The sequence below is a fragment of the Lissotriton vulgaris genome, chromosome 10, assembly GCF_964263255.1.
Source record: "Lissotriton vulgaris chromosome 10, aLisVul1.2, whole genome shotgun sequence".
Classification (NCBI taxonomy): domain Eukaryota; kingdom Metazoa; phylum Chordata; class Amphibia; order Caudata; family Salamandridae; genus Lissotriton; species Lissotriton vulgaris.
The window spans coordinates 492,573,093-492,586,402 of record NC_141698.1 but is presented as its reverse complement, the minus strand read 5'-3'; the positions used below and the strand labels follow the sequence as shown (position 1 = coordinate 492,586,402).

General features: G+C 46.5%; 1 protein-coding gene across 3 annotated transcripts in view; it reads right to left on the bottom strand.

Moving 5' to 3' along the window:
* The window catches only part of INTS15 (integrator complex subunit 15), a 161,926-nt gene that overhangs the window by 112,379 nt on the left and 36,237 nt on the right, over window positions 1-13,310 (bottom strand). For all 3 annotated transcript variants that reach the window (XM_086941346.1, XM_086941347.1, XM_086941348.1), the window contains exons 4-5: window positions 3,949-4,170; window positions 3,129-3,294 (exon numbers count right to left, since the gene is read on the bottom strand). In XM_086941346.1, the coding sequence (XP_086797472.1) occupies window positions 3,129-3,294; window positions 3,949-4,170 (388 nt within the window). The remainder of the gene's footprint in view (window positions 1-3,128; window positions 3,295-3,948; window positions 4,171-13,310) is intronic.

The following is a 13,310-nucleotide window of genomic DNA, read 5'->3' as shown; positions in this document are numbered from 1 at the left end:
CTAAACTTCTTCTTTTCCAACCAAAGGTGGAGTTGCGTCTCTTTTGTAGTGTGCCTGGTGTGTCGTCTGTGGATACTGCGTGAATGCTTCACATGTCCTCGAAGTTTGGCCTGCCCGCTTGATGCCATGCTACCCCCTTGGAGATTTGGGTAACCCCCATTTCATACACTTTTCCTTAGCTTCCGTGTCTCACAAGAATGTGTTCCCCTCTCTGGTTGCCTTCTATCACTGTAATGCGATTATCTGACCTGAAATCCTTGATATGCATGCACTTTTTAAAATTATCTTGCCGGCTTTGTTATCCCCAACTCCACATCCTCTTGTATTTCTTTATTGACACTACATTTCGTCTATGTCACCTCCCCCACACCTGCTCTTGTTTCTCAAGGTTTCTTCATGATGCCTGTAACTTTATCTACTTGCCCTATGCCAGATTCTGCCCCTCAAAGAGCCATTTCTTCTCAAGTATGGCTAATTCTTTATCTTGCTTGAGTTCTTGATGAATGATTAATAACACTAATAGAGGCTCTTTTCTGTGGTGCACTAGACTGCATTCCTGTCACTACTAAGTAAGCACTGTAAATAAATGCTACTAACACTTAATTTGATGATACTCCACTTAATGTCCTCTGAGGGATGGAAGTCAGAATCGTATTGCCAGGATTTGAGCTTGTGACCAGCTGATTATAACAAATGTCAGAGGCAAGTCATGACTTGTGACATTTTATTTTCCCTTGTGTAACCTGCCTCAGTGGGCTAAAATGAAAGGCTCCAGTAGTACTTTATTTTGCAGCTTTATTACAATGGATGCGCCTTAATGGGAGGTCACATCACTCCTGCCTGCTGTTCAGGAACACAACAGCATCTAAAAGGAAGATGCTGAACCTGGGGACAGCATCTTGTATCCCAATCGAGAAATTGAAGTCCTAAACAAATTAAGATTTAGTGGGGCCTCAGGTGTAAAAGTTATACTAACTTGTATGTTTAAATCAGATGAAGATTTAGATTAATGGGAGACCTGGCTGACCCCTCCCCCCCCCGTTCAAGGCTTTGTTCTTAATAAGTACTGCTGTTGACTCCTGCCGCAGATCAATCTTATGTCCACTTTATAAAACAAGACTAGTAGAACGGATCCCTCTAGTTAACATCAAATAGCACAGTTAGATGTCGAGGGCAAGGCCTATGTGAAGATTCAACCGGGTTTAAACCAAATTCCAGTACCACGGATAACATTGTGACAATAGCTTTCCTTGGTCATTGTACCATTAATAACCCTAAAGGCCCTATGCGATTTGCTTGTTCTCTCATCTACAAAGGCAAATTCTGTGTAAAAAGCTGGCAGTTTGGGGTATCCTATTTTGCTCCAAGCTATAATTTCACTCTACTCTGAAACCAGCGTTCAAATCAGGTCAGTAAAGGACTCACCATTTCAAACAAAATCAGTGTTGCGTTCCAGCCCCCTCCCCCATTTTTTAAAATTTGTTTTAGCTTCTACATTGTAGAAAATGGGGAATCCCTTGGGAAAGCAAGATCGTTTCCCCAAAGGTGCAGTAATGTCCATTTACAAAATTTACAGTACACAGACGATATCGTCTTTCCCGATTACGCACCTGTATAGAGTTGCCAAAGGCTTAAAATGAATTACACAATTACAACTTTGAAACAAAACTAGCTCATCCAAGTCTAGTCAGGTGTAATGATTTTGGGAAAATATCTGACAAAAATCTGTAAAATTATGCTTTTTCACTGCCTGCTCACTCGGATACTCTGCATGGTATAAATACAAGCTCATTTGGAGCACGGGAAAAAGGTCACCCAGATACCAGTTGGCAAAGCTGAGTCACAACGGAGGCTCAACGCAAAGCACAACAGACCTTTAGGAAATTCGATTTTGTCTTGAATTTAACAAGAACCAGGTGAATTTCATCAATGGCCAACGGTTAACGCTTTTCAGGTCATTTCTTCCCAACTTTACACTGAATACAGTGTAGCACAGTTTGTATGTTGTTCTATCTTGCCCAGAACTGTTCCCATTCACAAAATCACTGGAATTCAGCCTAGTCCGGCAAGACATTGCCTGTAAGGAAAACATTTTAACGTACTGCTCCCTGGTTAAAAAAAAGTCAGGAACATTAAAAGCTGTAATTAGGCCTTTCCTGTCCAGTGACTGCTCCACTGCGAATCCATTGCTTTCTGTAAAGGACCTAGAGGCACAGTCAATTTGGGATGCAACTTTACGCACACTGCCCTTAAACACACCTTAAAGAAACAAGTCCTGTTGCTTAGCAGGCTCGCTGACACTCTACACCAACTCAACAAAAAGAACTCTCCCTACACCTCAGACTCGAAATCCATTGAGTAGATCAGTTAGACTATCAATCCGTTGCATGTGATTCTTATTACTCGCAATAAAATAACTTAGGTGATCCTGGCACAACCAACAATTTAAGAACTACAAGTGCAGGCTATGAGATTACAAGCAATAATCTCTTCCATATATCGCTTGCTGCATCACAGACATGGGCAGGGAAGTTTTATTCAAGCAGATTTTTCTAATGAATAACATCAGACATTGGAAGGATGCTTTGAAGCACTATCTTAACTCCAAGAATATCTTGGAGCAGTTCCGAGCTGCTAAATTCTTCAATAATGTTATTGAGAAACTTAATTCTATAGGTTCATAATACTGCTTATCACCAATGCATTTATTATGCCCACCTGATCTGTGACTAGGTGACATGAGCAGCTGTTGTGTAATTAAGGTCTTGGGCACAAACAGTATTTCAAAGATGGTTTCTGATTTGAACTCAAATGCATTTTTTATGGACTTTTAACTTTAATATAATTGTATTCCAAGATGGATTAATCACATTGTATCATATAGCATTTCACATGTATTATATGTAAGATTTTAGTTAATCAAACATGATAAAATGTACTTACTAGTGCCGCACCAACAGTGACACGAAGCTTCCCGTTATGAGATTCTCATGCATGACCTGCACAACAGATTCAACCCAATGGGCCTTCTCCTCAAAAAACACAAGTAAAAGTCCCCCCACTCATTCACATTAAAAACAGACAGTGGATGCTATAGGCCCGAGTGTGGCCAGTGATGGGAGACGCACCTGAGGACAGATCGTAGAGTGAAGTGACAGCGGTGATAAATTGACAGCAAAAGCGAGGGCTGGCACTGAAGATTTGTTTCAGCGTTTGCACCGATCCAGGTACCAGGCTACAGTAGTCCTCCACTAGGGCACGAGCTAGCCTTACACAATATACTGCTGGTGTCCGCTACAAGAGATAGAGAAAGAGATGTACAAGCAGGAAAAAGTTCAAGCAGCTGTGAAAAAAAAAGCTGCCCACTTCAAACTATCAATATTTTTCTTTGAACAACAATTTTTGCCTGTGTAAGATAAGCTAGCACCCACTTTTTCCAACCAGCCCATTTTTTAATCCAAGGCAGAGACATGGCTGAGGGGAAAGAAGGCAGAGCTCCATACCCTATGGTCTTCATGCCAGGCTTGCTTAGGATAAATAACTACTGGAAAAAAGTTATCAGAATAAATTCTGACATTAACCCCTATATTAAACCATGTGTGAAAGCAATGTATGGGATAGGGACAGTGCAAGGGGAGACATGCTGCAACCACAGGATATTAGTGTTATGTGCATCTGTTGTCGGAGACGATTCAGAAAGTGAGCTTCCAGAGAATATTACTAAGGTCTTACCTTATATTACAAAGAGCCTTACCAGAGGAACTGTGCTTTGCAAGCTACAGTGCTGGGTGAGGAACATCATTTACAATCATGCACAGAGAAGTGTGGTGGGTGTATCAAGATTATTTATGAATCAGAGAAAAAGGAAAGGAGGGCTGGAATAGGAGTACTTAAGACAGAGGTGCATTCTCCCAACTTCTCTACACTGCACACTGGCACTTCATGTACCTGAAGCCAAGAAGCTGCACATTCCAGCACCGGCACTCTGAGAACTGCCACTGCCATGGACACCAATTTCCCCAACAAAGCCATCCTGCTGTCATCTGCTTTGTTGCCCTGTGGGCTGAAGAGCGAGGAAAAGAGGATTTGGCGCACTGAGTCCTTAGTCTGTTCCTGGAAGTAACTGCACATGATTTCCAAGAGCTGGAGTTCCTGTAGGGAATTCAGTCGCTAACATGGAAGAAAATAGAAATATTCTGATTAGCATGTGCCATGGGCAGAAAGAGTGGTCATACATGGGAAAAGCAAGTACTCCCCCATCAGTAGATAAGGTGCAAAAATCACAGAGTATCAAAAGACAAGACAGCATTTGAACACCGTCATGGGTGAGCCAATTTATTTTTACAGCACAGACTGCTCCGCTCAAAATATAAAGTGTTGGAATTAAACAGGATTTCTAACTATAGCACAAATTGTTCCTTTCTGACAACACATTCAAAGTATTAACTGGAAAAATCAAGCCAGGTATCTTACTCCTTAACTTTTTTTTTTAAATCCTTACAAAGAAAGCTCCAGTAGATTGCAACTATGACTATCTCAAATGTACGAGAAAGTGAACAAGCATTTGCAATGCAATAGGTCTCGAATTAGGAAAGTTTGAGCTATTGGTATTGTAAATGACATTTTTTATTTGTGTTGTTTTTGAAAATAGCAAAATTAATAGCTTTGTCATTTACAATGCCAATAGTTTTAACTTTCGCAAAAGTGACACTTATAGCATTTGTAATGCAATATGTGTTGTAATCACATGACTTAGATGTATTGATATTACAAATAACAATGGCTTTTATTTTATTTTAATAATTAATACTTAAATAAAAGCTATTGTAATTTATATTGGCAATAGCTTAAACTTTTGTAAATTACTTTTGTGAAGATTATTTTCAGTGTATTTTATTGTGACGAAAATACAAGAACAGAAGTGAAATATTAACATATTTTAGTGACATTTGTAATAAAGCTTGAAACATTGAGAGAACATATTTGAACAAGTTGTTGTTGAATGGTTGCACAGATTGATGCTGTGGTGGCGCTGAGTGATCTGGTGGCGACGAGTGAGGCTGTGGCGACGAGTGATGCTGTGGTGTTTAGTGATGCTGTGGCACCTCATAGTAATGTTGTGGTGCCCATGAGTGATGCTGTGGTGGTGCTGATTGATGCTGTGGTGATGCAATAGATAGAGTGAGGGCGATAGAAAGATAGAGTGAGGGCGGTAGAAAGATAGAGTGAGGGCGATAGATAGATAGATAGATAGAGTGAGGGCGATAGAGTGAGGGCGATAGATAGAGTGAGGGCGATAGATAGATAGATAGATAGAGTGAGGGCGATAGAGTGAGGGCGATAGATAGAGTGAGGGCGATAGATAGATAGATAGATAGAGTGAGGGCGATAGATAGATAGAATGAGGGTGATAGAGTGAGGGGGCTAGTTAGATAGATAGAGTGAGGGCGATAGATAGAGTGAGGGCGATAGATAGATAGAGTGAGGGCGATAGATAGAGTGAGGGCAATAGATAGAGTGAGGGCAATAGATAGAGTGAGGGCAATAGATAGATAGATAGATAGAGTGAGGGCGATAGATAGAGTGAGGGCGCTAGATAGATAGATAGAGTGAGGGCGATAGATAGACAGAGTGAGGGCGATAGATAGATAGAGTGAGGGCGATAGATAGATAGAGTGAGGGCGATAGATAGAGTGAGGGCAATAGATAGATAGATAGAGGGCGATAGATAGATAGATAGAGTGAGGGCGATAGATAGATAGAGTGAGGGCGATAGAGTGAGGGCGCTAGATAGATAGATAGATAGAGTGAGGGCGATAGATAGAGTGAGGGCGATAGATAGAGTGAGGGCGCTAGATAGATAGATAGAGTGAGGGCGATAGATAGAGTGAGGGCGATAGATAGATAGATAGAGTGAGGGCGATAGATAGATAGATAGAGGGCGATAGATAGATAGATAGATAGAGTGAGGGCGATAGATAGAGTGAGGGCGATAAAGTGAGGGCGCTAGATAGATAGATTGATAGATTGATAGAGTGAGGGCGATAGATAGATAGAGTGAGGGCGATAGATAGAGTGAGGGCAATAGATAGATAGATAGAGTGAGGGCGATAGATAGAGTGAGGGCAATAGATAGAGTGAGGGCACTTAATCGAGGCAACACCCATTTCATTAAACAAGCAGTGTCTAAAGAAAGGGGTGTGGCCACAATTAAGTGCAAGCGCAGCATGGGGCGCTTGGAAACAACCCACAAAATGTTTTTGTAAAGCAATAGGTGTCGCATTTGCGAGAATTTAAGCTATTGTCATTTGCAATGCCAATAGCTCAAACTCTTCTAAATGCTGACCTATGGCATTTCAAATAAGCAGCCGATTGTTACAGCTGCTTGGAAAGTGAAAGTGTGCATGGCGCACTGCGTATAAGGAAAGCACGTTGTGCATGCAGCATTTAAAGGAAATAGTGCTCACACAGTAAATAACACAAATGGTGTAACAACCGCAATAAAATACCAGTCCTTGTGGGAAGTTATGAATTAAGACAAGGTGGTACTAAGGACAGACTAACAAGCCGATTACCAAATCAGAAGCCAGCATTTACAAAGGACAAAGACATACGCCAATGAAAAATATGGGCAGAGAGTGGGCAGAGCTTCAAGTGCTTACTCTAATACAGCATGCCTCGCAGAGCAACGCATGCACTGCCCAGAATCGACCTAAAAAACACATTCCCTCCTTATGACTTTGTTAAATAGATTTCTTTTTGGTTTGTTGCTTTAAATATTTGCCTTCGTTTTCCATGCCTACAATATGAACAAGAAAAGTGCTGTAAGTATTAATTTCCAATATTTCTTTTACCCTGCTCCTCTCAAACATCTTCAAAGGCTGAGTTTAAATCATGAAGCTTCCTTAGTTCTGCTTCTATTGGAGACCCTTAAAATTTTTCAAAAGGCTTATGTCCCTGGTTTCATGGGATTGGGGCGAGGGGTATTTCTTTATGCACCGCAGTCTTTGTCCACCACTGACTCGCCACTGCTTAATTTATATTAGAATAATAATAGTATTAATATTAATAATAGAGTGGAGTGTACAAAGTATTTTTTTCAGGAGCTCACCTCTGACGCAGCCAGTAGCATAGCCAGGAGGTCAAGGTGCCATAGGGCAAGCAAGGAAAATACCACCTTTTACTGCTGTTCGGGTAGTCAAAAACAGCAATTATCACAGTTCAATGTGCCCCTAGGAGAACCTGCTGCACAAAGATGGTAGCTGCGCCCCTGGACTCGGCAGAATTAGAAGTGGTCTTTCTTCTGCTACCCAAACTTCCCTCTCTTTCTTAGTCTTGACCATTTCATTCATGCGATCTTCTAATTGTCGCTGTTTTCCTATCATTCTCACGCTCCTCTCTCCCTTTTCTGACAGACTGTCTCTCTCTCTTTTGCTCCCAATGAGCATGACAAATAAATGGCGGTCCCCAAAACTGAGTGCACATGCCCGCCACCTGCAGCTGCAACCACCGACACACAGCATCGAAACTCGCCTCACTTACTTTAAAATGTGAAACCTAGAAGTAGACGCAGGCAGCGCCTCAATGGCCAGCACCACAGCTTCCAGTCACATGGCGACGGCGGGGTCGAGAGCTTGGCCTGCCAGCGCAGAGTCTCCAATCCCAGACAGAGAGAACACAGAGAAAGGCGCTCTACTGACACAAATATAAGTGGTGCGATAGTTCCTGTCAGGTCGACCCCAGGATTCTGGCTTTAAATCAGTGTGTCAAAGAGCGTAGAACAAGGAACTCAAAAGGTGCGTCACGGAACAGCCGCGCGTTCCGTCAGAGCCACTCTCGTCCAGCCCCCCTGGTGACGTACAGCTGAATAATCGCCTTAGAAGAGTAACGCGGGCCCCTACCTTTCGGGGGGTGGAGGGCATTCAGCCCAAAGCCAATCAATATATTTGAGATATGAGAGACTCAGGGGCTTCTTGCCACGTTCTCCAGGTGGGCACCGTCGTTTTGCCTGCTTCGACTGAGCCACCAATTTTTCTCAAATTATTTAATTTCCCGTTACACTTTCGCCCCTCCTTTGTGCTGTTTTGAGAGTAAAGAGCAGCAAAGTCTAACCCCTCCCTCCCCAACCCTCAGCCATCTCACCTCTTCCTGTGCGGAGGCTCCGTCGAGCGACTCTCTTCCTTCCGGTCAGGTTGTGCGGTCAGACCCCTGAGCCGGAGAGGCCTGGGGAGAAGCTACAGGTGAAACCCGCGTCCTAACATCTCTGTTCTGTGGTGTTGTGTATTAGTCACTAGCTTAGCACTGAGATCACTAGGATGCATGTATGCGACCTGGACAGCATTTTACAGTCGGCGTTCTATAGTATAGTAAAAAAAAAAAAAAAAAAAACCAAGCAGACCGGGTGAGTCGAGCGTGAAAGTGAAACTGTATGCTGGCTTGCCAGCGAAAGCGGGACAGGCGATGTGAGCGTGGCTGGACGTGCGCGTCCACAGACCACAATCTGCGCGTTCCCCCGGTCTGTCTCCCTTGTGAAGCATCACGCTGACAATAATGGATTTCTCTCAACCCGGCTCTTTCTGCAATGCTTCCATCTACCCTACTGAGTTCATTCACAACTGGACACCATTTGATGACTCCTCCTTCCTGTCCTGCTTAAATAGCATCAGGTCTGGTTCCCCGCGGGACCCTGTCCCTATGAAGATACTGAAACAACTTGACCTTGAACCACGGAGATTCCTAATGAGGCTACTTAACATCTCTCTCACTGAATCTCGGGTGGAACAGGACTGGAAACATGCCATGGTCGTTCCCCTGCTTAAAAAATCTGGTGATGACATCACAAACTTTTTTTTTTTTTGGTGTTCAAAACTGCTTTATTGCATAGTTAGAAAATTACACTGCTGTGTATGCCTACAACCCGGAGGCTGGCAGCAAAAGGACAATAGTGACACAGGTTAAGCTCCAACATTGAGAGACACAGCCTGGGTACCGGCATCCCGGAGGCCCGGTGGCAATAAACCGAGGTGGGATGCGATGGGGGGAGGGCGTTTGACGGGAGAGGAGAAGGAAAAAAAGGGTGGGTAGGATAGGGGGGAGAGAGGGGGAAGAAGAGGGAGGAGGATGGGTGAAGGGAAGGGGATGGGAGGGCGGAGAGGCATGTACACTTCAGGATTCGCAGCAGTAGAACAGTTTTTTCAGTGTTTTCTCCCCAACTCTTATCAACCCAAAACAAGTAAACAGAAAAAGAAAAAGGGAAGAGCAAAGAAAAAGGGAACATTGAGAGGCCTTACACATTCGAGTAGAAGGAAAAAAGGAAAAGAGAACGAGTCCATATAGGTATTCAGAGAATATCAAGCACAGAGCACAATTCGGATCAGTGGTGGCGATCATGGCAACCATTGGGCACAGTCAGCACTAAGTCCAGGACTATGTATCACGTCCTAATGTAGTAGTGGGCGTGTGGAAGGGGCGGGAGTGTGACGCATATTGGGGCGTGGAAAGGAACAGCCAGGTACACTGGGCGTCGCATCGAACACGCGATGCGTCAGGAGGGAGACACCCTATTGGCCGGAGAAGCAGGACAGAAAGCATTGGGGACACATGTCTCTGAGCACCCGGGTGTCTAGGCCAGCCAGGCACCCCCCCGGTCGTCAAGTCGAAGACGTACCATCGTCATCTAGATGCAGCAAGTAGGAGACTAGTGGCTCCCAAATGTCTTTGGGCCTAGTCGAGAGCGGTAGAAGTTCGGAATAAGTGACGTGTTGAACTTGGCAATAGGTCATATCCAAAATCCAGTCCTTGAACTTAGGTGCCCTGCCACGGCCCCAACGACATGCCACACGTCGTTTAGCTAAGAGCAAAGCGGTGTCTATGAATTTCCTATCAGAGGACAGAAAGTGCGACGTATGCCCCAGCAGAGTGATAAGCGGGTCCGCTCCCACGGTAATCTTGGTCATCTCAGTGAGAGCCTCCACCACTTGTTGCCAGTATGCTCGCACGGCCGGGCACTCCCAAGCGAGGTGCAGGAAGCCGGCATGAGCAGCATGACAACGCTCGCATTCGTCAGTATCAGCAAGATGGAACCTGAATTTTTTGACCGGAGTATAATATAGCCTTTGCAGGAACTTGTAGTGGATCATCTTGAGCCTGCTGCTAGCCGATATCCTGGCAGTGAGTGAGCAGCAGTACCGCCACTGCTCATCTGTGAGAGTGGCCGGTAAGTCTGCATTCCAGGCCGCTCGAGCACCTGCCTCAAGAGGGTCAATGCCCCACCGGAGTCGGCGGTAGAGGCCGGAGACCAAGTGTGCCCCATCCTGCGAACTAAGTAGAAAGTGTAGTGGAGAAAGGGGCTCTGGCTCATGGGGATAGTCTGGAAGGATATCTTTCATCCCCTGCCGGAGGCGAAGGTAATAAAAGACATCGAGTGGGGAGCGGACATGAGTGGTGAAGAAGACGTCCATCGACTTGAATACTCTATTCGCAAAAAGATCACCCCAGTTGACAATACGCAATCGACCGCAGAGCTGCCGGAAACCACGTTCCCGCAGAAGCTCGAGGGAGGGATGAAAGGACATGGGGAGAAGGGGAGAGTATGGGAAAGAGCAGGAGAGTCTCCTGGCCAGACGGCGCCAAGCGTCCAGGGTGCAGGAAACCGACGTGTGCAGAGTCTGGATCATCGACTCGGGACAATGAAGTAGACCATTAAGGGGCGTGGGATGTACGATCCAGTCCTCCACCCCAGTTGCGGCATGAAGGGCGTGGGAGTCATCCAATGAAAAGCAAAGTGGGCCTGCGCGCAAAGGTAGTAGGCTTCAAGGTCGGGGACATCGAATCCTCCAGCCTCGTAGGGCAATATCAGTGTGGACCACTTCAGCCGCGGGGTCTTACCACCCCAGAATAGGCGGCAGAGCTCCGATCTCAGGGTCTTGAAAAAGAAAGCGCCAGGATAGTACGGGATATTGAGGAATAGGTACAGGAAACGGGGCAACACAACCATCTTGATGTGGGACGCCCTACCAGCCATGGAGAGTGGCAATGTGATCCAGCGGTCGACTGTGGCAGTAAGGGACGTGATCGCTACACCGTAATTGGAGCGAAGGGTCTCCTCCCGATCCGCGAGATCTGTATACCCAGGTAGCGAAGGTCCGAACGGCACCATTCGAGAGGGTAGTCGAGGGGAAAGTCAATCACAGATTGCGTGAGGGGAAAGAGCTGGGACTTAGACCAATTTATATGTATCCCTGACATGCCCCCAAAAGCTACAAACTCCCTCAATAAAGGGTTGAGATGAAGATGAGGATATTTAACATAAAGGGTGATGTCGTCCGCATAGAGAGAGACATCTATCTGGCGCTGCAGACACTGCACGGCGCCTTCCCGATGCAGCTGGCGGAGCCGACAAGCAAGAGGCTCAACTACGATCGCAAATAGGAGGGGGGATAGAGGACAGCCCTGGCGCGTGCCCCTCGTAACGTCAATCGGGTGAGAAAGGTTGCCGTTGATAAGGACTCTCGCCGTCGGTCGTGTGTAAAGGAGCTGTATCCAGGAAAGGAACAGCTTGGGGAAGCCAATACTCGACAGTACCGAAAACAAGTAGGGCCATTCGACCGAATCGAAGGCTTTAGAAGCGTCCAAAAATACTGCAGCGACTGGAAGATCAGGATGAACTGTGCGGAGAAGCGAAAATAAAGTGCGCAGGTTATGAGAAGTGGAACGCCCGGGAACAAACCCCGACTGATCCGGCAAGACAATCCTAGTCATGAGCAAGGACAACCTTGTAGCTAGGACCTTAGCTAATATCTTCACGTCACAATTCAGGAGGGAAAGGGGACGATAAGAGCCACATGAGCAGGGGTCTTTACCAGGTTTAAGGAGGGAGGTGATGACCACTTCGCGCATGGACCCTGGAAGAATGCCATCAGCAAGTGATTCCTCATATACCTCCCGAAGGACTGGGGCCATTATATCAATATATGTTTTATAGAATTCGGCCGGCAGACCATCTAGTCCGGGCACCTTGCCATTTTTAAGGGACATTATGGCTTCACGAATTTCGTCTAGCTCAAACGGGGCCGCCAAAAAGGCCCTGTCGCCGTCGCTGAGCCAACAAAGCGCCACGGCACTCAGATAGTCCGTGTAAGGCATCTCTGCTGGAGCAGTAGTGGTGTACAAATCGTGATAATGTGAAGTGAAAGTGGAGAGAAGTGCCTCCGAGTCTCTGATCTTGCGACCCTGGGCGTCAGTGAGTTCCAGAATTGCGTTACGGTCGCGGGGAACCCGAGTCAAGACTGCTAGTGTTTTACCCGGGCGGTCCCCCTCACAAAATCTCCGAGCCTGCCAGTGTTTCCCCTTGAATTTCGCCTCCCTGTCCGCCTCCTCCTCGTATTTGGTTAGTGTGGCCCTGAACTCAGCATGTAAGGCGGGATTATCCCCCTCGACCATACGGTTCTCCAATGCTCGCAGTTCCCCGTGTAGTTTACGGATAGTGGCCTGTATGTCCCGGAGGACCCCAAAACTTTTAGCTATACAGAAGCCTCTGACAGTGACCTTGAAGGCCGCCCAGATGTGCTCCACCGAGTCGACCGACCCCTTGTTCCTCGGAAAGAAGTCCGCAATTTCCTCCCCCAGCTCAGATCGGAAAAGGGCATCTAACAGAGCCGCCGGTTGCAAGCGCCAAGGGGGTCTAGGACAGTCCCACCCCGGGAGTCTGGTATGCATCAGGACTGGGCTATGGTCCGAGTATGTCCTCGGTAAATGTGTGGCCGTCAAGACTCCAGATGTCATGCCGGGGGTAACAAGGAAATAATCCAGTCGTGCCCAGGTGCCAGTCTGTGGAGTAAAGTGGGTACCCTCCTGTCTGATCGGGTGTAGGGCCCGCCATACGTCCACCAAGGCCCCCTCAGCCATAATGCCCTCAAGGGCCTCTCGCGCTTTAGGTTTATATTGGGCAGCCCCATCAGCCCTGTCCACGCTGGGCACCAAAGCAAGGTTGAAGTCCCCCCCCCAGATGAGATGGCGGGAGCCCACATCAAGGATTTTACCCCAAAGTGTGGTGAAGAAGGAAGGAGTGTCCACATTAGGGGCGTAGCAATTGGCAAAGGTAACAGTGTCGTGACCCATTCTCCCCCAGAGCAAAGCGTAACGACCTCCCCCATCTATCAGTTCCCCGCATTTATGAAACGGGACAGTGTTCCTGAGTAGAATGACCACCCCCCTAGCATATGTAGAGTAGGATGAGAAAGTGCGGGTAGAAGCCCATTTGCCTGCAAAGGTGGTCCGCCCTCGTGGCGACAGGTGAGTTTCTTGGAGTA